The 20,833-nt window shown below is 60.6% G+C and overlaps 4 protein-coding genes across 12 annotated transcripts in view; 1 reads left to right on the forward strand and 3 right to left on the reverse strand.

Annotated features, from left to right (window-relative positions):
* Positions 1-7,127, reverse strand: part of Dnajc7 (DnaJ heat shock protein family (Hsp40) member C7) — a 25,062-nt gene extending 17,935 nt beyond the window's left edge. The window contains exon 1 of one of the 2 annotated variants that reach the window (XM_004859366.3): positions 6,886-7,127. In XM_004859366.3, the coding sequence (XP_004859423.1) occupies positions 6,886-7,127 (242 nt within the window). Of the gene's footprint in view, positions 1-5,118; positions 5,395-6,885 lie in introns of those variants that run through there. The other variant, XM_004859365.4, reaches the window with a different exon arrangement.
* On the forward strand, positions 6,983-10,558 carry Nkiras2 (NFKB inhibitor interacting Ras like 2). 7 transcript variants are annotated; one of them, XR_015447751.1, is made up of 5 exons: positions 7,385-7,503; positions 7,897-8,004; positions 8,550-8,791; positions 9,058-9,666; positions 9,885-10,558. XR_015447751.1 is itself a non-coding variant. In XM_004859370.3 (4 exons), exons 2-4 carry the CDS (start codon positions 7,911-7,913, stop codon positions 9,295-9,297), a joined length of 576 nt encoding a protein of 191 aa, XP_004859427.1. In that variant the 5' UTR covers positions 6,983-7,170; positions 7,897-7,910; the 3' UTR covers positions 9,298-10,558. The 7 variants fall into 7 exon arrangements, 5 of the variants coding, with proteins under 5 accessions (XP_004859427.1, XP_004859424.1, XP_087058439.1 ...); XR_015447750.1 differs by having other exon boundaries at positions 7,387-7,521; XM_004859370.3 differs by lacking the exon at positions 7,385-7,503 and adding an exon at positions 6,983-7,170 and having other exon boundaries at positions 9,058-10,558.
* Znf385c (zinc finger protein 385C) overlaps positions 10,548-20,833 on the reverse strand; it is a 31,732-nt gene continuing 21,446 nt past the window's right edge. Inside the window, exons 3-9 of one of the 2 annotated variants that reach the window (XM_004859364.3) lie at positions 15,736-15,884; positions 14,047-14,157; positions 13,517-13,688; positions 12,477-12,758; positions 11,995-12,191; positions 11,784-11,903; positions 10,548-11,499 (exon numbers count right to left, since the gene is read on the reverse strand). In XM_004859364.3, coding sequence (XP_004859421.1) covers positions 11,296-11,499; positions 11,784-11,903; positions 11,995-12,191; positions 12,477-12,758; positions 13,517-13,688; positions 14,047-14,157; positions 15,736-15,884 — 1,235 coding nt within the window. In that variant the 3' untranslated portion in view covers positions 10,548-11,295. The remainder of the gene's footprint in view (positions 11,500-11,783; positions 11,904-11,994; positions 12,192-12,476; positions 12,759-13,516; positions 13,689-14,046; positions 14,158-15,735; positions 15,885-20,833) is intronic. The other variant, XM_013077643.3, reaches the window with a different exon arrangement.
* CUNH17orf113 (chromosome unknown C17orf113 homolog) lies at positions 17,127-20,159 on the reverse strand. Its single transcript, XM_087202212.1, is given in 9 exon segments — positions 17,127-17,259; positions 17,261-17,516; positions 17,519-17,779; positions 18,617-18,972; positions 18,974-19,057; positions 19,059-19,150; positions 19,152-19,243; positions 19,246-19,316; positions 19,987-20,159. Coding segments are annotated over 9 exon segments (1,518 nt in total).

Raw genomic sequence — 20,833 nt, forward strand, 5'->3', positions numbered from 1 at the left:
GGGAGGCACAGAGGCACAGGGCAGAGAGCAAGACCTAAACTTCAGCCTTGAGCCGAACTGGGCCCTGGGGACCCACCGCAGGCAACCCCGGCACCCCAAGGAGAGGCCTCTGGGCACGTGTGGGCTCCCTGGCACCTTCTGAACCCCCCACCCCAAGCCCTCACCTCCTCCTCTGGCACCACCTTGAAGCCCCCCCGAGGGGCACTGGCACCTCCCAAACCTGGAACTGAGGGAGACACCGCTTCCTGGTACCCAGCAAACTCTCCGGCCGAAGCTCAGGGACACTGCATCCTGCGTGCCCCACAAAGGCCACTGGAGGAAGAGAGGGTCCAGCCCCCACTGCCATCTGGCTCTCCCACTCTGTGAGTCACAATCTCAGAATCAGCCCGGAGCCACAGACCCCCACCTCACATTACCCACAGAAGCCTCAACCTCGAACCTCCTGCCATTCTTATCTGGCTGGGGAAGAAAATAATTTGGGTGGGGTTTTTTGTTTTGTTGAGTCAGGGTCTGGCTTTGCAGCTCAGGCTGGCCTTGAACTCACTATGTAGCCCAGGCTGGCCTCAGACTCGTGGCAACCCTCCTGCCTCAGCCTCCTGTGCTGGGATCATAGGTGTGCGCCACCATGCCTGGGTTTAAATTATGACTCCAATAAAATGAATGGGCCACTGGAACGGCTACCCTCTGAAGCCTACTCCTTCTGCTCCAATTTACACGGTTCAAAAGAATACCTGGAATGACCTGTAAGTAACTTCCACATCCCACCACCGGAGGAAGGGAAGGAGAGACAGGAGTGGAGTGAGGGAGAAGCGAGCGCTCAGGGGAGACAGTGCACGGGGGTCCAGGCACCCAGGCAGCTGCTGCCCATTGTTCTCCAGTCTTCTAAAGTCCAGCAAGAAGGCAAAGGCAAGAGCCCAACACTCAGCGCTTAAAAACTTTCAAAATACCAGCTTCAGTGACTGGCTTCCCTGATTGGCTGGGACCTACAACAGGGTGGCCTTTCAGCCAATTAGAATCCTGGTCGTTGGGAACCCACCAAGTGCTAGAGCAACTGCCACTCACCTGGCCCAACACTTCCGGAAGTTGCTGGGCTCACATGGAGCTGGTTGGATGGGAGCCACAGCCAGAGGAAGAGACCCCTCCCTCCTTGCCTCCCTCCCTCCACGTTCTGCCTTTGCTCTGGTTGGGAGGACTCCACAGCTCTGCTCCATCAGCACCAAAATTCCACCGATTTGCTGTTCCAGGATCGCTTGCCTAGGGGTCTCCTTTTTTTCTGTCGTTGCTGGGGATGAAAGCCAGGGCCTCTACACTGAGCTATGGCCCCAGCCAGTTTTTCATCTTTTACTTTCGAGCCAGGGTCTCCCAGAGTCTCGAAGTTGCCCAGGCTGGGCTTTGGCCTGTGATCTTCCTGCTTCGGCTTCCTAGACAGCTGGAGGACGGGTGTCCAGCTTACCCCATCCCTCATCGTGACTCACTTCTGAGGCTGCTCTCTTCTCCAAGGTGAATTCCTCTCCCTCCCAGGTTGGGTGTGGGGGAAGGGAGCTCCGTCGGCTCTTCAGTTCCACAGGGCAGCTGTGCCAAAACCCAAAACACTGCCCAAACAAGCAGCAAGAACAGGGCTGCAGAACAGACACAGATTCCAGCTCCGCCCTCTCCACCCAGTGTGGACAGAGAGAGAAAAGGCAAAGGTGAAAGCCACCAGGGTTCAAATCCCTGGATCCATGGAGAGTCAGGTAAGAACTGCTCCCGCCTGTGTGCGCAGGGGACGGGTGCGCACACCTGCTGGCCGGGCGGCTGCTCAAGTCCCCAGCTCCCTGGACAAACAGGTGGAGATCCCTCCCTGACTGTAGTTAAGAGCCACCTACGAGGCTGAGGACACAACTCGAAGCTCAGTGGTAGAGCACTGTGATCCCCAGAAAGAGAGACAAAAGTGCAACAAGGCCCCTACAGAGCCGAGCCCTTCGAGCCCAGGGGAGCCCTCGCCCAGGGGGGCCTCACACGGAGGGAGTGGCCTGCCACTTTCCCCACAGCTTCAGCGTAGACTTCTCTGCTCTGACAGGGCAAGAACAGTGTTCCCGAGAGCCCGGGATGGCAGTGCTAACCTGCCGGCTGCCTCGGGAGGAGAAACCTTTGTCAGGGATGGCCAAAACTCCCTGGGCTTTTTCTTTTCTTTCTAGAGACACTAAAGCTAAGGAAACAGAACACGGAGGTGTCAAAAATGCTGCAACAGGGGCCGGGGATTTAGCTCAGTGGTGCCACCGCCTGCCTCACAAGTGCAAGACCCTGAGTTTGATCCCTGGTACCAAAAAGAAAAGAAAAGAAAAGAAAAACATGCTGCAATCAAGTCCAGTGCCTCTTTTCCTCCTGGTTCTGGGACTGAGCCCAGTGGGTTCTTTGGTCTATTCTCACCTCTGAGGACTGAACCCAGGGTTTTCCACTGAGCTACAACCCCAGCCCTTTTTTATGTTGAGAGATGCTCTCGCTAAGTCTCTAAGTGGCGCAGGCTGGGCTCTCACGTCCCAGAGCTTGGGGTCACAGGTGTGTGCCACCACGCCTGGCTAAGGCCCAGTGTCTTGACAGTTCTTGCCATTCTGCTCCCAAGGGACCGAGATGATTTGGCAGCAGTTGCAGCAGCAAGATGGACTTGAGCCAAGATGCAGGAGGAAAGACTCCCTGTGGGGCTCACAACCACCACCAAGGGCCAAGCTCGCATCCCTACGTGAACTGGTGGTCAGGACTGTACCGAGACAGGAAGCTGGCCAGCTAAGCACGCCAGACCGCGAATGGCACCCAGAGGGCTGTCCCCGTCCCGGTCCCTCTCTTTGCTCTCCACTCCGGCTTCACAGGAGTCCAGGAAACGAGGGCAATTCAGCCAAGCCCCTCCAAGCCTGCATCCCTCCCCGTTGTCAGCACTGGAAAACCACACATACACAAGGCCTTTCACACTAGCACAGCTGTCTGCACTTTCCAAAAAGTCAAAGTGATTTTTTTCTGTTTTAGTTTCCTTCTAATGTGTTTACAGAAATGGCACGTAGTAAATTTTAGTATGACCACAAAAGCTCTGTACGTATACATATGCACACATGTACATAAGTCTGGCGAATACATTTTTGTTATTTAATCTAGTTACATTTCCCTAGTGGTCGGTGAAACAAGGGTGCATCTCATAACCACTGACACCTACATCCCATGAAACAAGACAGCTCTCATCAGCTGACACCCTTGCTTATCCTAATGCTCTGTGTGCTTCTTTAGGATGTGGTCACATTGCAGCACGACCCACTTGCTGTTTTTCCAAGCATCTTCACGTTCCTCTACTGTAACTTCATGGTAGACTACCCTCTGCGCTGTGACATTCTTTCTGTGTGGTGCCACAGACAAAACCCAGGGTCACAGGCACCCCTCTACCACCGAGCTCTATCCCAGCCTGGAAGTTACTGCTGAGGACAGGGAGCCCTGAAATGAAGCCAAGTTAGGGACACTCTCTACGTTACAGATTTACCCACAGTAAGCCAAGTCCCTAAATGACACACAGCCAAAGTCCCTATTTATAGCACTAAGAACCACCCCACTCTTCCCAAAACAAGCAGTAAATCCTTACACCAACTGAACTTCTGTGCTGAGAGAAACTTTGTTTTGTTTTTTGAGACTGGGTCTTGCTACATAGCCCAGGCTGGCCTCAAACTCAAGGCAGTCCTCCTGTCTCAGTTTCCTGAGTACTGGGATTACAGTCACGTGCCACGACACCCAGACTCATTTTGCAAATTCTTTTTTGGTACTGGGGATCGAACGCAGGACCTTATGCTTGCAAGCCAGGCAGCGGAACCACTGAGCTAAATCTCCGGCCTATTTTGCAAATTCTTAATGATGTATATGAACCCATGATACTTTTTTTGTTTTTGGTACCGGGGATCAAACTCAGGACCTTGTGCTTTCAAGGCAGGTGTGGTGCCACTAAGCTAAATCCCTGGTCCCCATGATATTTAATTTTATAAATACTAAATGGAACAACAAGAAGAGCCTGGACCCGGGCCTCCTGCTCTCTGATCTCCCAGGAATGCAGCAGTGTCCAGTGTTGCAGCCCCCCGGGGTCAGGAACTTGCAGCACCAGCTTGGTCTTGGGGGTACCCACTAGAGAGCTTGCAAGCTACATGTTCCTTGTGTGGCACTGAGGAGCTCTTCATGTTTCTCACGCGGACAGTAAAACTCAGAATCCTGACTTGAAATCTCCTCTCACACCATCTCAAATTACCGGAGCAGAGGGCAAAATGGACTTGGCATAAAGACATGAAGGAGAAGACAAGGGGACTGCAGGTGGTACTGTCTTGCAACCTCCACAGAAGGCCCAAATTAGCCTGCAGCTGATGAGGAAGGGCCCCAAGCCTCCAGAACGTTTGCATCATTCGGCTTTGGTATCGGAACAACTGCGCCTGCTCCTAACCACGCTCCAACCTCACTTTCGAAAACCTGCCGAGCTGTTGCGAGCATCCAGTGTTCTCGAAAACCACTCGCTCGGCAGCCCTCCTGGCAGTGCCCACTGCACCCGAGCGCGGCCTCGGCCCTCCTCCTTGGAGCAGGGACCCGGGAAGGGGCGACCAGGGTCTGGGGTGCAGAGCCCGAGAAGAGCCCACCCCTCCCCCTCCTGCATCCCCTTTAAATTCTAGGGTAACCAAGGCGACCAGGTCCATGATGGAGACACAGTCACTCGGGCCGGTCTGCTGGCCGCCCGGTTGCGATCACTGGGGACAGAGGGCGAGGAAGGGGCGCAGGCGCGGACAGGCGACAAAGCCGGCGCTGGGAGCAGGGCGGGGCCGGCGAGGCACGGACGGCGTCATCGCCGCGCGCCCACCCACGACCCGGCCTCCCAGGAGCACGACCCTCCTCTCCCGGGGCCCGGGGCCCGGGGCCCGGGGTAGCCTCGGCTCCGCGCCGGGCGGCAGCAGCGGGGGAGGCCAAACCCGAGAGCGCCCTAGAGGTCCCGGGACCGGATCTCAGATGCGGGGGTCGCGGAGGGCGGGGCGGAGCCTCAGCAGCTGGACTCTGCGCCACGGCAGGGCTGGATTTCACCAAGCCACGGGGCCGAAGCCCGTCTTCTCCTTGACTCCGCCGCCCGCTTACCTCTTGGCTTCTTCTTCGTCCAGCAGCTCCGGCTCAGTCGTCGCCATTACCACATCGCACTCCGCGCCCGCCGCCATCTTACCGCCGGGACCAGAGAGCCGGGCGGGAGGCCGGCGGGGAAGAGCACTTCCGGCCGGAGCATCGAGAGACGGATCGGCGGCGCGCCCAGAGAGGCCCCCACGGGCTCGTCTACCAACGAGACGCTCCGCCTGGGGGCAGAGCGGCCTCGCGTCCCTGGAGGTCCACGGTGGTCGCGCGGGGGCCCAAGGACAGCTCCTGTGCGTGGGGGGCGCCACTTTACCCGCGGGAAGGTCGGGGTGCAGGAGAGTGTTGCCTCTCGAGGCCTTGGCTTTCCTCATTACCCCGAGAGTCTGGTTGCCATTGCAAATTGCAATCCTACAGTGCGCTGAAAGGCCGGGGCAGCCTGGGCGGGATTGGGGACCGAGGATCTGAGGGGAAAGAGCCCCACGGCTCCCTGCCCGGTGCCGGCGTGTGTCCACAGCGTCCTCGCGCGAAAGGCAAGAAGACACTGGGAACCCAGTTCCTTCAGCTTTCATCAGACCCTGCAGGCCCTGCCCAGGAAGCCAGGGGACGCAGGGCGTCCTCACCCGCGTCTTTCATCCCTAGATCTCCAGGCAGCGGCTGGTTCATCACCCCAATGACGCCGCCCTTTATGAGCTGCTTTCATGTCGGCCGCCGGGAGCGCAGGCTCAGCAATCAGCCCAGGGAGGCGGACATGACAGGCGCCCGGCCCTGCCCGAGTTTATAAGGCAGCTCATGGGGTGAGGTCCCTGTTCCTCTGTGTCCCTCAAGCTCCCAACCCTCATAAACTCGGTTCGGCACGCTTGGCTGGCCGAGGGCAGTGTGGAGGGGGACTCGGAGGACAAGGCCACGGCTTAGTCACCTCTGCAGGACTTCCCTCCCCCAAGCCAACAGCTGGGGGGTTGAATTAAATTAAGGCTCTCTGCGGTCAAACCAAGGGAGTTTGAGGTTCTCATTTAATGGTAAAGGAACTAAAATAGAAAAGGCCATGGGAATTTTAGAAGGCGCTAGGGCTAGGGAGGTAGCTCAGGGGTAGAGCACTATGCCTCGCAAGCAAGCGGCCCTAGGCTCCATCCCAGCCCTGCAAATCATTAATCTACCAGGAAGAGAGCGAGCGCCGGGGCCCAGCAGAGTGCTGAGTCCAGGGCAAGGGCGAGGGCATTCTGCGGCGCTTTCCAGCGTACTGAGTGGGAGGACACAAGGCTCACAGACCAGCCGCCCTCCTGCCGGTGCCGCCTATGTGCTGCATGCCCAGACTCAAGTCTGGCTGTCTCCAACTCGGCCCTTCCTGCAGAGTCCGGACCTCTGTACTAACTACCGACTGAGATCTCGTGACGTTCAGAGACGCCCGAGGCCTAACAGGCATTGGGCGTATCCTCATCCCTCAACCACAGATGAAACAAACGTGGCACTTGATTCCCTAATTCCCGATCATCTCCTTGATCCGTCCCCCCCACACACACACACTCGTGCCGTGGTACGCTCCTCATCCTCATCCACCAAGTCCTGGGATCCTCCCGATACATCGTCCACTGCGCTCGGTTCTGTCTCCGACCTAACACACCAGGCCTTTGAGGAGTCGTTGTGGCGCTAAGTGCCATGACTGCGGCCATGCGTCCTCCTCCTGGGACACCCCTGCCCAAGCCTTCACCCCGCGGCGCGGACTGGCCCTTGGGCGGTGCGCCTTGACGTCGCTGTCCCGCCCACTGCCCGGGCTGTACTCACCGTGCTGCGGCTCCGGCTGAACTCACTGGAGTAGGCGATTGCTGGCTTAGACATCCAGCTCCTCTGCAGCGTGGCATCCCGGGGACAGCCTCGTGGCGCCCCGTCGGCTCCTCCCAGCACGTGGCCCTGCAGGTGGCCCAGAAGTCCTGGACCGGGCTGGAGGAGCAGCGGGGGGCCGGAGCGCTCCCGTCCACCAGGCCCTGGGTTCCAGCCCCAGCCCCCCAGAAGAGAAAAGGGAACATCTGACGACTAAGTGATTGCGGAAAAGAAGCGCTCCTGTACTAGGTCAGCCTTTGGAGAGAACATTTGGGCCTCGCAGACCCTGAAAAAGCGGCCTGCGGCCGGGAGCCTAGAACCTTCCCTCGCGTACAACCAGGCCTGTTCCCGGCCGGCGTTTCCCCCGGCGGCCCCTGGGGGCGCTATGCGCCCCGCGCCCGCTCTCCGCCGCCGGAACTCGCCTTGCCAGCCGGAAGCTGAGGGGCGGGCCCCCGGCGGGGGCGGGGCCCTACGGAGCCCACTTCCACCCGGAGCCGGATCGCGGAGTCCCGGGGCCCGGCTGCCCCTCCCCCGGTCCCCGCGCGGTCCAGTGGCCGAGAGGGGTGTGGCGGGGCTCGGGAGGTGCGGAGCCGGGACGGGGTGCGTCTCTGTGCCTCCGATTGCTTAGGAGGCCCTGGTGGGGACTCCTGGGGCGGTGGCTCTGGCAGTCTCCTTGGTGTCTCTTAATCGCAGGACTCGCTCAGTGGGAGGGATCGGTGTCAGGCGCTGTCCCTGGGGGCTGCTGGGGACCCGCTGTGAGAGCGAGCTCTGCTGTGTGCGAGGATCTTTTTTATTTTTTGCGGGGATCTTTAGCTGGGATTCCTGGGTCCCTTCGGGGAAGGCGATTCTGACTCTGGGTCACCCCGAGTCGGGGGCTGTGGATCGCGGGACCTGGGCCCTCGGTGGAGGGAGGGCTGCTCTCTACCTTGATCCCCTTTTCCCTCATCTCACCCAGGTGTCTCTATCCCTCTCTAGCTTGGAGGCTAAGCATGGGGAAGAGCTGCAAGGTGGTCGTGTGTGGCCAGGCGTCGGTGGGGAAAACTTCCATCCTCGAACAACTCCTGTACGGGAACCATGTAGTGGGTGAGTGTGGTTGGGGCTGGGGGCAGCGGAAGGCGTTTCCAAATAAGGAATAGGATTGGGTCATGGCTAGAAAAGGCTCAAAGCTGCTCCAGTGGTTTTTGCACCAGAAAGAGGGTGTGGCACATGCCTGTCATCCCAGCATGCTGGGAGGTTGAGGCGGGAAGGCTGCAAGTTCAAGCCCAACCCAGGCAACTAGTGAGATCCTGTTTCAGATTTTTTAAAAAGACCAGTGGCAGTTGCATAGACCCTGTTTTCATCCTTAGAATTGAGGGGGGGAAAGGGTAAAACTAATGTAACTCCCAGCTCTGCAGCCTTAAACAGATCTGGAGGGAAGAAACCCAGGATCTCAGAGAGGGAGGAGAAGCCCCCCATGGTGCGCCGTATTAGGGTGACATCCCTGTCAGTTGCCCCAGCTAGTTCTGGTCCCACCAGGTTCTGGCCCAGCCTCTCTTCAGCCCCAGGACCCTTTATCCCTCTCAGGATGACCTCAGTGCTCTCATTTCCAACCTCCCTCCCCTTTCAGCAAGGCTCTCATCTTGCCCCAGGTTCTGAGATGATCGAGACCCAGGAGGACATCTACGTGGGCTCCATTGAGACGGACAGGGGCGTGAGGGAGCAGGTGCGTTTCTACGACACCCGAGGGCTCCGGGATGGGACCGAGCTGCCCCGGCACTGCTTCTCCTGCACCGATGGCTACGTCCTGGTCTACAGCACAGACAGCCGAGAGTCCTTCCAGCGCGTGGAGCTGCTGAAGAAGGAGATCGACAAGTCCAAGGACAAGAAGGAGGTGTGTGGCGTCGGCAGGGCCCAGCCCCAGGGCTGACCGTGGGACCCATGGCATGGCTCCGTTCTGCACTCATTTGCTCAGAGGTGGGTTGGAGTGGCCTGGGCTGGAGGGCACTGCGGAGTGTCCCCAGAGGTGGCCATGGGGCAAGCAGCTCACCGGAGGGGCCCGGGGCTCACACTCGAGGCTCCCCGACTTCACGGTGGCTCTGTGCTCTTCTTGCCTGATCCCCAGCCGCAGTCATCCGAAGGCTTCTGTCCCTCCTCCAGGTCACCATTGTGGTCCTGGGCAACAAATGTGACCTTCAGGAGCAGCGGCGTGTGGACCCGGATGTGGCTCAGCACTGGGCCAAGTCGGAGAAGGTGAAGCTGTGGGAGGTGTCGGTGGCCGACCGCCGCTCCCTGCTGGAGCCCTTCGTCTACCTGGCCAGCAAGATGACGCAGCCCCAGAGCAAGTCCGCCTTCCCACTCAGCCGCAAGAACAAGGCCAGTGGCTCCCTGGACGGCTGAAGAGCTGCCGTCTGCCCGGCCTTCCGGCCCCGCTGAGCTCCTTGGGAGCGAGGGGGAGCCCACTGGGCCGGGCAGCTGAGCTGTCCCAGGCACTGTGTCCCCTCTCAACCCCAGCAAATGCAGAGAGTCTTCGTCAGCGCCCCTCCCCCCAGCACCCTGTACTCCCTCCCAGCTGACGTCCTGTCTTCACGGTTGCCTGGGGCAGCGCCCCTTCCGGCCCCCGGACAGGAAGAGGAGCTACCATGCCACAAGTGCCCGATCTAGGGTCCGAGGCCTTTTTGATTTTGAGACAGTGTCTCACTAAGGTGCCCAGGCTGCCTTCAAACTTGGATCCTCCTGCCTCAGCCTCCCGAGTAGGTGGGGTTACAGGTGTGTGCCACCACGCCTGGCTAGCAACTGGTTCCTCTGACAGGGTTACCAGTCTTCTGAGCTTCCTGCCAGTTACACGCGTGTGCGAGAACTCTAACTCACTCTCTCTCTCTCTCTCTCTCCCCTCTCTCTCTCTCTCTCTCTCTCTCTCTCTCTCTCTCTCTCTCTGTCTCCCTCCCCTCTCTCTCCCCTCTCTCTCCCCTCTCTCTCGGCCCCAGCCTGGACGTGAACAAGGGGTACAGGTGTTGTGTGCAGGTGCCGTCGTGAGGCACAGCCCCTCACCGTTCGCTTGCCCTGGCTGGGAGGAGCCAGCTGCGTTTGCGTGGTCCTCTGCGTGCTGCTTCCTTTTCTGGCTTGGAGACCAACCTACTTCCCAGGACGATTGATCTCCTAGGTCCTCTCCAGCTCAGACTGTCTAAAGCGGGGCCGGCCCCCTGTGCTGTCACCTCCCTCTCTTGGTGCTTGGCCCCAGCCCTGGCGGCTGGACCCTGTTCTCCCTGACCACCAGGGGGCAGCAGCGCGCGCCCTCAGTGCTCTCCCAGATTGCTGGTGCCTGGCCTCTGGACCAGTTTCTATTAACCTGCGACTATACCCCTGCTGCCCCCAGCCAAGGCTGGACACGGTGCTCCCCTCGCCTCTGACCTTGGATGCCTGGACAGAAGAGGCAAAGCAGCAGCAGCTCCAGGGAGCTTATAACCACCTCTCTGTGCCATTCTGGGCTTCTACCGTGCACCCAGCATGGGTGACGCGACCGCCAGGAGATCCCAGCCGGGCCCTTCTCCCCAGGACAGGGCAGAACTGGGCTGAGCAGGAGTCACCAATCCACAGGCTCTGGCTTGATGTTCATTTATTGATGGATTCACTAGACACAATAAAACCACAACGGCTGTTATCCAAGTTTCCCTCCTCCTTTTCTCACTGGAAATATCTCCCCCCAAAACCCCAATACATGTGGGTCCTGGCCAAGACCCGTGGTGTGGGGGCCCCTGGGGTGGGGACAAAGACTGGCCCAGCTGCACAGTGGGGTGCTGGGTGCTGGGGACCAGGGAGAGATGGGAGCACAGAGTGGCAGGACTGTGTCAGCTTAGCCTGGGGAGACATAGTGCCACCCTAAAAGCCAGGGTATGGGGGGCTCAGTGGAGGGACCACTTTTGGTAAAACGGCCACACCAGAATTGGGTCCCCAGTGCTGACAGCCCAGTGGGCAAATGGAGCCCCCCTTAGCACTGCCCAATCAAGGACTGTGGGTCCTCTTTCCTGCTCCGTGTTCCCCACGGCCACCGTGTCCTGATAGCCTGGAGCCCACTCCAACTGGAGACCCCACCCCTAACCTCCAGGAGCCCAGCAAGGCCCAGGTCGGGGTGGGGGGGCACAGACCTGGCCCCAGGCCGGGAGCAGAGTCCCCAAGTGAGGTCTTTGGTTGGGAGAAAGACAGCACCATGGGTTGGGCTGGGGTTTTGCACAGATCTTGGGGAGTGGTGGGCTGGGAACGCAGGGGCGTGGGGGTGGGGGAGCCCCGGAAGGGCAGGCAAGGAGGAGACAGCTGAGTCCCCGGTCCTCAGAGCAACTGAAGATGCCCCAGAACCAGCCCGGCTGCTCCGGGTCGGGAGTCCGCCAGCCTTGGGGAAGCCTAATAGGGCGCGAAGACCATGGGTCCCAGGGCAGGGCGAATGCCTCCCGCAGCGCGGAACAGAGTTGGGCTCAGGAGCGGCGCGGGGAAGAGGGCCAGGGGCCCCGGCAGGGCGCAGATGGGGGCAGAGGTGGCGGGCAGCGGGCTGGGCAGGAGTCGGGCGGCCAGCGTCCTGGTGAGCTGCTTCTGCAGGGCTAGTTTAGACTACAGAGAGGCAGCAGGGTCAGCAGGGCCCAGAGCCCAGGGTGCCCACCCTCCTGGGGCTGGGGGCGTCTTCCTGTGGAATGTGCTTGCACCCACTGCAGACCCCAACCCTCCTCCCTGCCCTCCGGCACTGTCCTCCCAGGGCCACCTGTCTTCCTGCCCCAGGGAGGACGACCTTGGATGGGGACCGGCAGGGACAGGGACAAGGCAGGCAGATCCCACGCCCAGGCCCTTCCCGGCTGGCCCGCTCTGCACCCTCCCTGTCCTGGGCAGGCAGCAGGTACCTTGAGGACACTCACAGCCAGCGCTGCCTGCTTCTGCAGCTTGCTATGCAAGCTGGGGGGCTTGGGGGGCTTGGGGGGCTTCCCAGCCAGGCGATCTTTGTGCCTCCGGCTGCTCATGTGCTGATGGATGGATGGACAGACTGAGAACTCCCGCCCTCCCCCGCCCCAGCCCCAGGCCCCTGCTCCAGGCCACCCCCTCCATGGGCCCCACCTGCTTGAGCTGCGTCTCCGAGTTGACCTGCAGCTGACACAGTGCACACTGGAAAGGTGGCCTGGGCCCCTGCCGGCCGCCCCGGACCTCGGCTACTCTGCCGTCCTTGTGTCCGGCTCCTCCCTGGGACACTGCGTGGCCCCGGCCCCTGCGAGGAGCCCCCTGCTGACCCTCCACCATCCACCGGTGCCTGGCCCCTGAAAGGGGGAAGACCACAGTCGTCAGTAGCGGAGGGGCCAGGGCCACAGAGGCCCCAGCTGGGTCACTTGGCTCCTTCATTTAACCCTCACGGCCGCCCGGCACAGTCCCTGCCTTCCTGTCTGATGGAGAAAGGGCCTCCCAAGTCTCACTAGGCAGTCCAGACTGGACTCGAACTCATGGCCTGCCTCAGCCCCCAGTGCAGGGACAGGCGTGCACCAGCACCCCGGCAGTGATGGCCTTCCACTCCTGCTGCCTTGTCCCCCCAGGTCCAGGGCACTGACCTGTGTTGTGGGCCTGCAGCTGAGAGGTCGAGTTCACGGCTACCTTGCAGGTGGGGCAGTAGAGGCGCCCCTTCTCTCGCCTGCCTTCCCCACTCCTGCCGCCCCCCGCAGCTGCCGCCGCCCCAGGCTCAGGCCCTGGTGCCTCCCTGGCCAGCTCTGGGGAGCAGGGCGGGCAGCAGGAGGTAGTGTCCAGCAGGTCCTTGTGGCCCGGCTTCCGAGGTGGGGGCTCCAGGTTCAGCGGTGGCTGGTGTGAAGGGCCGAGGGGAGGGGCTGCAGGGGTTTCTGGGGAGACAGAGGAAGCTGATGAGGCAGAGCCCTGGCACCTTGAGCCCATGACAGGATAAAGTTAGAGAGATCAGTCTTAGAAGACCCTCATAGCTCCAATATAGGGTATGTTCATGGATGGAGTACTATGCAGCAGTGAAAAAAACTGATGGCCACATGCAACAACTTAGATACACAATCAACTAATCAACGCTGACTAGTGCTCATGAGAGGTGAGCAATCACCTGACACAGAATCCTATGTACCCTGACTCACCAAAGCCCAGTGACAGTGATTTACTCTGAGCAAACCCAGTAATTTACCTGGGGGGGCGGAAGATACAGCTGGTTAAATATTGTCTCCCCCCAAATTCACATCTCTATGGAGCTCAGAAATGGAGTCATTACAGTATAATTAGCTCCGAGGAGCTAGATGCGGCGGTGCGCGCCTGTCATCCCAGCACTCTGGGAGGCTGAGGCAGGAGGGCAGCAAGTTTGAGCCCAGCTGGTGCAGCTGACAGACTTAGTGAGGCCCCGTCTCAAAATTTAAGAATTAGTTAAGATGCGGTCACGGGGTGAGACTCAGCCAGCGCTCTGTCCTTACGAGATGCCTCAGGACACAGGGACACAAAGATGGCAGCCAAACCAGGCTGAGGCTGCTCCTGGACACCAGAGAGGTGGGGACAGCATCCTGCAGGGGAGGAGCTTGCATGGCCATGCTCACAGGGCTCCCGGACACAAGAGGATCGCAGCCCAGCAGCAGAGGGCGGGACTGACCTTTGCCCCTCGGCTCTCCGGGGTCCCCTCGGGCACTGGCAGGGCCCGGGGTTGGGGACACGGCTGCCCCGTCCCGGGCCAGCGTCTGTGGCCTCTGCTTGCTCTTGGCAGCTTCGACGGCCTTGAGTTTCCGGGCGTGTTTGTGGCCTTTGTAGTGGGCCTCAGCCTGGTTCTGTGGGCAGGAGGGTGGGGGTCACTGTCCCAGCCAGGGTCCCCGTGACCCCACTAGGAGCTGAAGCTGAGCCCCAGGGACAGGCCCAAGGGACACAGGGCCTGGGCCACATGAGAGGCAGGATCTTGTCAGTGTCCTCATCGTAGCATGTGTGTGGCCTTGAGGTTTATAGACTGCGTTTTTGTTCTTGTTTTGAGGCAGGGTCTTGCTATGTAGTCCAGGCCAGCCTTGAACTCAGTGACCCTCCTGCCTCAGCCTCCCGAGTGCTGGGAGTCCAAAAAGAAAGGCTGAGGGGAGGACTGGCCACCTCATTCCCAGGTCAGACCGGAAGGAAGAAGCACCCCGGGACCCTCCTCACCGCCGAGTTGAACCTCAGGTGACAGATGTTACAGGAAATGAACAGCTTCTTCTTCGGCGGGGTGGGGACCCCAAACGTGTGGCTGATGACAGCTTTCTGCACCGGGTCCATCTGTGAGGGGAGCAGAGGGCCACATCCCGGGTTGGCTCAGGAAGGGGACAAAAACTAAAGCCGCCGGAAGAGCGTCCCTTCCTGCCGCCCAGCCGGTCAGCCTGGTTCTCCTTGGAGGTCGGGAGGGACAGAGCAGACAGAACCAGGCCCCAGGTCTCCTTGGCATCTCATGCTGCCCTGCTGGCCTGGGCTCTGTTTTTTTTTTTCCTTTTTATTTCTGTTTGTTTTTTGTATTTTGGTCTCCATTTGTAGTTCAGGGTGCCCTTGAACTCACTACGTGGCCCAGGCCGGCCCCGAACTCAAGGAGATTCTCCTGCCTCAGTCTCCCGAGTCCTGGGATGACAGGAGTGCACCACCACACCACACCCGGCTAGACAGGTCCCATCTTGTCAGCACTGCCGACCTCTCTGGTGACAGCCAGGGTCCAGGCCTGAGGCTCCCTGAGTGCATTGTGGACTTGGAATATTACCTTGGTGTCTTCCATCTTTTCCTTATTTTAGTATTTTTTTACTCCCTGTCCTCAGGGGCCTGGGCTGTCTGGTTTGTCCAGAGGAACTTTCCGAGTACCCCATGGGAAGAGGACAGAGACTTCGGGATGGGGCTGGGGACAGCAAGAGGGTCTGGTGGGCAGGGCGTGCGAGGAAGTGTCCACAGTGAGGACACCACGCATTTTTCCCCCCTTGAGGGACCACTCCCTTGGACAGCGAGCGTGGGCCCATGACGGCAGGCCCGGGGTCAGAGGCCCATCCGAGTCCCCATGTGTCCACATGTCCCAGACCCCCGACACCCTGGAGGGCAGGGCAGGGGACCCCACCAGGTGACTGAGCTGGAATCTGACTTTATCTCTCTAGCTGCGTGGATGGTTCTTTCTGCTCATGGGTAACTTAACATCCACAGCAGAAACCCCCGTGCACACATACACACCTTCAGGCTGGAGCGACACGGCATGAGTTCACACACTTGTTGACAAGCAGAGGCTGGCAGACACACAACCGCAAGCAACACACACTCCAAGCTCAGTCACACACCAAGCGCACACAGAAGGCACAGACACACGAAACCCCCAGATAAGCTGGCGTGGTGGTGCACGCCTGTTGAAACAGCACTCGGGAGGCTGAGGCAGGAGGATCACCACGAGTCTAAGGCCAGCCTGGGCTACAGTGAGTTCGAGGCAGCCTGAACTGCACATCAAGAACTGAACTCCATCCTGTCTCAACACAAGAGTTAATTACAAACAAGACACCAACACACAAACTCGCACCTACACGTAACACACAAAGACCTGCAGGGGCCCTCACTGGCGGCCACCCACCACAGACACATCTACAGCAACGGGGGGTGGGGGAGTGCTGCGATGCTGTCCCGTTGCCTAGGAGACAGTGGGGCCCAGGGGGCGGAGGAGGGAGGAGGAGGAGGAAGAGGAGGGGGAGGGAGGAGGGGGAGGAGGAGGGAGGGGGGGAGGAGGGGGAGGAGGAGGGAGGGGGGAGGGGGGAGGGGGGGAGGAGGGGGAGGAGCTCCTGTGGCCCCGCCCAGGCCGCCCCCTTCCCTGCCCCCTCCAGTCCTCCCCTGGTACCTTACCGTGCTGAAGTTGGGAAAGAGGCTGGGCGGGGCGGTGCCATGGAGGTGGAAGGCCAGCAAGTGCTTGACGTCCAGTGAGAGCTGCAGAGGCCAGGCAGGCGGGGCCAGGGGGGCCAGCAGCGGGCTGGGGGCGCTGGAGGCCAGGCCTGCTGCAGGAGGAAGAAGGCCAGGGTTGGGAGGGGGCCGGGCGCAGCCGGACCCAAGGCTGAGGCTTGCAGAGTCGCCCTCTTTATAAGGCAGCGCCCACCATGCCCAGGGTGGCGACAGGCCGGTCCAGGCTCCTAGCCCCAGAAGAAGTCCCTCCTGGGTGGACAGAGGCAGCCTGATGGCAGGGAGGGGACGGAGGAGTCAGGGCTGGGCCCCGACACATCCACCATGGAAACCACGTGATGTGCCACATGTCCACTTTATTGCAAGTTAAATACAAACTCAGGGGCTCCAGGAAGCCCAGCCCTTTCCCTGTCACTCTATTGTCCCCTCACTCCCTGTAGATCCCCAATTATTTGTAGGAAGGGCTGATATAAGAGGGTCAGGCTGGCTTTGAATTCACTATGTACCCCGCCTGGCCTAGAATTCATGGCAATCCTCCTGCCTCAGCCTCCTGAGTGCTGGGATGACAGGTGTGCACCACCACATCTGTCTCAACATTGGGGTTTTGCAGTCTTTGGTCTCAAGGGTCAGAGGTGAGGGGAAGGGAGGCCTAGGAACTTGAACAAGCAGACTTGGAGGAAGAAAAAGTATCAGAAATCAATCCAGTCCATTTGGGACTTTTTTGGACCCTGTCATTGCAAAACCAAAAGAAGGCCTTTGGTCTCTGCCCAGCCCTGGGGCAGTCTGCAGGTGGCAAAGGGAGGCACCAGCCCTCCCTGGACTTTCAACTGGTGCACAGAGGTCAAAGACAAGCAGGTGACCCCCGTCCAGGCCAAGGTGCAAGGAGAGCTAGGAAAGTGGAGCACAGAGTCTTTGTCCCTCCGTCCCTCAGACCAGTCTTCTTCCTGGAGCTTTTGTACAGCCAACGTGGGCGGGGTCCAGGGGGAGACAGGACGCGAACTGTCACCACTCAGCAAAGGACAGGGGCATTGGGTGGCCCAGACGTTAGCAGCGCTACTGTTGGTGCCCGGGGCTGGGGACAGGGAGCCAGCAGTGGGCAGGAGCCCCTGGCCCAGGTTGTGCTGAGTCCTTGGGGTGGCCTTGGCTCCAGCAGCCCCTCTGCGATCCTGGCCACATGGCCTTCAGGACCCCACGCACAGCTGGCATTGGCACCGCACTTTGCACAGGAGCCCAGCGCCCTGGACAGCACCAGGGCAAGCATGGCCAACTCAGCGAAGAGGCCATGCAGCTCGGAGCACGAATGGCAGGCGTGCACATGGAGCCCACAGGCCTGGAGGGTGTCAGGCCCCTTCGTGTGCAGGGGCCCTCGCGTGCGCATCATGGCAGGTGGTGTGGGTCGTGCAGCCAGGCAGCCCCCTCCCTCCCTGACACCACAGCTGCAGCAGGGCCAGGCCGGGCTCCTCTGGCTGCAGTGAGCTTGCGCACCAAGAGCAGCACGTCCAGCAGCAGGTGCGTGAAGGGCCTGAAGGTGAACTGGCGCAGCGCCAGGGCATGCAGTGCGGGCGAGGCTAGCGCTGTGGCCTCCAGGGTGGGCACGAGAGACACCCAGGGCATGGGCCTTGGCCCAGCCACATCCACAGCAGTCAGGTCCAGCACCACCCAGAGCTCAGGGTCCATGTGGGCACCAGAACTGCCATGCAGATGGAAGAGAGCGTCCAGCATGCTCTCCTCTCCCTGAGGTAAGCAGGGGCCTCGGCATCTGGCCAGCCATGAGCAGGGAGCAGGAGGTCTGGAGCCGCAGGCCCATGCTGCCAGGCCATCCCGCAAGAGGCTGGAACCAGGCCTGTGCGCTTTGGCACTGCGACACTGGAGCCTGCAGGACCTGTGGAGTATCCCACAGTGCCCTGGCCCTTCTGTAGCTCTGTGCTCCCCAGGAAGGTGGTGGCAGCCGGGCCAGCACTCGGGGACACAGCTGTGGAAAACAGGTCCTCATCTTATCTGCCAAGAGCCCCAGGTCGGGGGCACCTTCGGGCACGGGCAGCCTCTGTGGGCAGACACTGGCGCTGGCCGCCTGCACAGCTAGGACCGAAGGGCAGGACGGTCGGGCCTCTCCCCAGGCCGGCACAGGGCGGCCGCGGGGTCCGAGCTGGCTGTGCCACCTTGGGCAGTCGCTTGGCAGCTCCAAATGTCAGTTTTCTGAGACCTGCGGTCAGCTCACACCTGCCCTTGCTCTTCACAAAGAGCTGTTGCATGTTACAGCTCATGACAAAAACCTTACATTAACTTTAATTAATTTGCAATTTAATTTTAATTTAATTAATTGCGAATTTTAAAAATATTTTAAAATTTAATTGATTGCAAATTAATTTTCACAATTGCTCTTCTACATGGAAAAGCACTTCATGATCCACTGAGTGGTCCAAGAAGGCTGGTTTTCCTGCAGCCCAGCCCCGTCTACCTCCTCTAGGCTCTTGCTCCCATCCGGCTTAGGATGGACTGATGGACGTGGCCCTGGGCAGGGACAGGCCCCGCTGGGTGCTGCAGTCACCTCTAGTGGAAGGGCTCAGCCTCCATCCCGCATGCCGCCTCTGGGGGCTGCTCAGTTGGGCACACGCTGGAGGGCTCAGGGTTGGGGAAACTGGCAAGCCCAGGCCACCGCACCAGCCAAAGAACCCTGCAAGGGCAGAGGCCCTCGCTCTTCAGTGGAGGCCACAAGCCCAGACCTCTCTGTCATCTCCTGAATTTCCTAAATTGGAAACTATTTCAGTCTTTCACAAACGTAGTAAAAAACCAACAAGGCCTACCTAAGGGCCAGTCGAGCCCCCGGCACCTGTCTGCAGGCCCTGCCACAGGTAGTACAGAGTGCCCGGGTGCCCACAGTCCAGGCACTGGTGTCTCCCTGCAGCAGGCCCAGCACCGGGCACATAGGCGGCCGTCAGCCAGGTCCCACAGGCGAGAGGGCTGCTGCTGGGAGGCTCCGTGTCCTCCGCCTGGCGCCTGTACTCCTGGCGGCCACCCACCTGCACATCCCTCACACTCCTGGGGCAGCAGTGACTGTCATGCTCGGTGCCCAGCAGTGCCTGGCAAGGTGAGCCTCTGCAGCTCGAGCACGGTGGGCAGCAGTTGTCTGGCAAGGCCTTGGCCATGCAGTGTACGGTGGTCAGCACAGCCACCTTGTCCGGGTCCCTCCAGCTTGGCGCCCCAGTGGCAGGCGCCAGGGTCCTCCGCCATGGGTTGGCCCCGACTGACAAGCAGAGCGTGTGGTGGGCACTGGGGTGGCATGGAGCAGCAGGGCGCGGTGCTGGAAGGTGTCGGTGCCCGCGGTGAAGGTGTCCTGAGCCTCACCACGCCTGTTGCACGCCAGGACAGAACATCAGCTTCTGCTCGTCCTGATCCTCGCGGTCCAGCCAAGGGTGCTCCCTCCAGTGCCTGCACTTCCTGTTGGAGTCGGACACCTTCCGGCCGACTTCTTCCCAGGGGGCACCACAGCAGCTCCAGGGCCCCCACGCCTCCCCAAGCAGGGCACCGCCCTGGACGGGGACCCGGATGGCTGGGAGGCAGGAGGCAACCCTCTGGGAGCTGGGGACTGCCTGCCTAGCCGGGCCTGCGGGCCTCACTCCTGCCCTGCCAGCGGGCAGCTGGAGACGGACGAGACAAGGGAGAGCTGCGGGGGCCACGGGGAAGGCTGGGCTCCGGGGGCCTCCGTGAGCGTGGGGGCCAGGCAGCAGGCCAACGTGAGGGAGAGGGGTCCCGCGGCTCCCTCCAAGCCTCCTTCCCCCCAGGACTGCGGCAGGAAAACTGGGGATTGAACCAGGGCCTTTGCACTGAGCTACATCTCCAACCCTATTTATTTTTGATTTTGAGACCCGGTCTCCCTAAATCCCCCAGGCTGGCTGCGAACTCTCCCGATCCTCCTGCCTCAGCCTCCCAGTGTGCTGGAGTTACAGGTGTGTGCCACCACACCTGGCGACAGCCTCATTTTACTGGAAGTGTTCAGGAGATGGTGGGGCCCGGGGGCAGCGACTCTCAGGGCCCAGGCAGGGTCACATCGCAGGGGAGCGGTCCCTGCAGCTCCCAGCGGCCCCTGGGAAGGAAGGCAGCGCAAAGCTAAGCTTCCCTGGCCCCGGGCTCAGGAAGGGGACTTGCTTTCTCCGACACTCTCTCTCCACACACGCGCAGGCGCACACTCACACAACTCACACACCCAGGCAGTGTGGCCCGAAAAGGTCACCAGCTCCCGACGGTGAGCAGCTGAGGCTCCGTGACAGCGACTCGGCCGAGGCTCCACAGGCAGGATGAGAGCTCTGGTCCCTGTGAGACCCAGGGCTCCATGGACCAGGCTGCGTGAAGCCTCTCTGTTCTCCGAGGGCCATGCCGCCCCACCCCAGCAGCTAGGGACGCGCGCACACAGGCACGCATGCGCACACACAGGCACCTGCGCACGCACACAGGTGCCCAGGACCCACAGCCTCAGGTCTGAGTCTCCCCGGGAGCCCCCAGCGCTGCCGTCTGCCAGGCCAGCTTGGAAGGGGCCGTGCCTGGCACACACCGAGCTCCTGCCATTGGCCTCGCAGCTGCTACTTCCGGTCCCTTTCCCTGCCCCTTCTCATTCATTGCTTTCTGCTTTTTTTTTTTTTTTTTGGTTTCTGTTCCTGGGGCTTGAACCTGCGCCCCCCACACTGAGCTACATTCCCAGCCCAGGCAGGGCTCAAACTCACGATCCTCCTGCCTCAGCCTCCCAGAGTGCTGGGATTATAGGCGTGCACCACGGAACTCCTGATCCGACCTTGCCAATAGGCCCCTCTCCTACCATCCTCTTCCCTGACCATCCTCTCCTCCTTTCCAGGGGCTCTGGCCGGAAATGTGCCCTTCCATTCTGGACTCTCCCAGGTCCCGGACCTGCCATCCACAGAACCTGTAGATTCCACCTCCAGGACCCAGGCAACCTGTCCGCTCTTCTCGCAGCACCACCTGGTGGCCTTGTTCTGGTCCCCTTCACCTCTTTCTGCTTAGACCCCCTCCCTGATAGTGTCAGAATCCCTTTCCA

Source organism: Heterocephalus glaber, unplaced genomic scaffold (assembly GCF_053883595.1).
Source record: "Heterocephalus glaber isolate CG9 unplaced genomic scaffold, H.glaber_assembly_v1.0 deba00001773, whole genome shotgun sequence".
Taxonomy (NCBI): domain Eukaryota; kingdom Metazoa; phylum Chordata; class Mammalia; order Rodentia; family Bathyergidae; genus Heterocephalus; species Heterocephalus glaber.

Excerpts from the sequence above, each read along its gene's own strand:
- Nkiras2 (XM_004859370.3), top strand. The coding sequence starts at position 7,911 with ATGGGGAAGAGCTGCAAGGTGGTCGTGTGTGGCCAGGCGTCGGTGGGG. Across the intron at positions 8,005-8,549 it reads GTACGGGAACCATGTAGTGG|GTTCTGAGATGATCGAGACC; the intron begins GTGAGTGTGGTT and ends ATCTTGCCCCAG. Across the intron at positions 8,792-9,057 it reads AGTCCAAGGACAAGAAGGAG|GTCACCATTGTGGTCCTGGG; the intron begins GTGTGTGGCGTC and ends TCCCTCCTCCAG.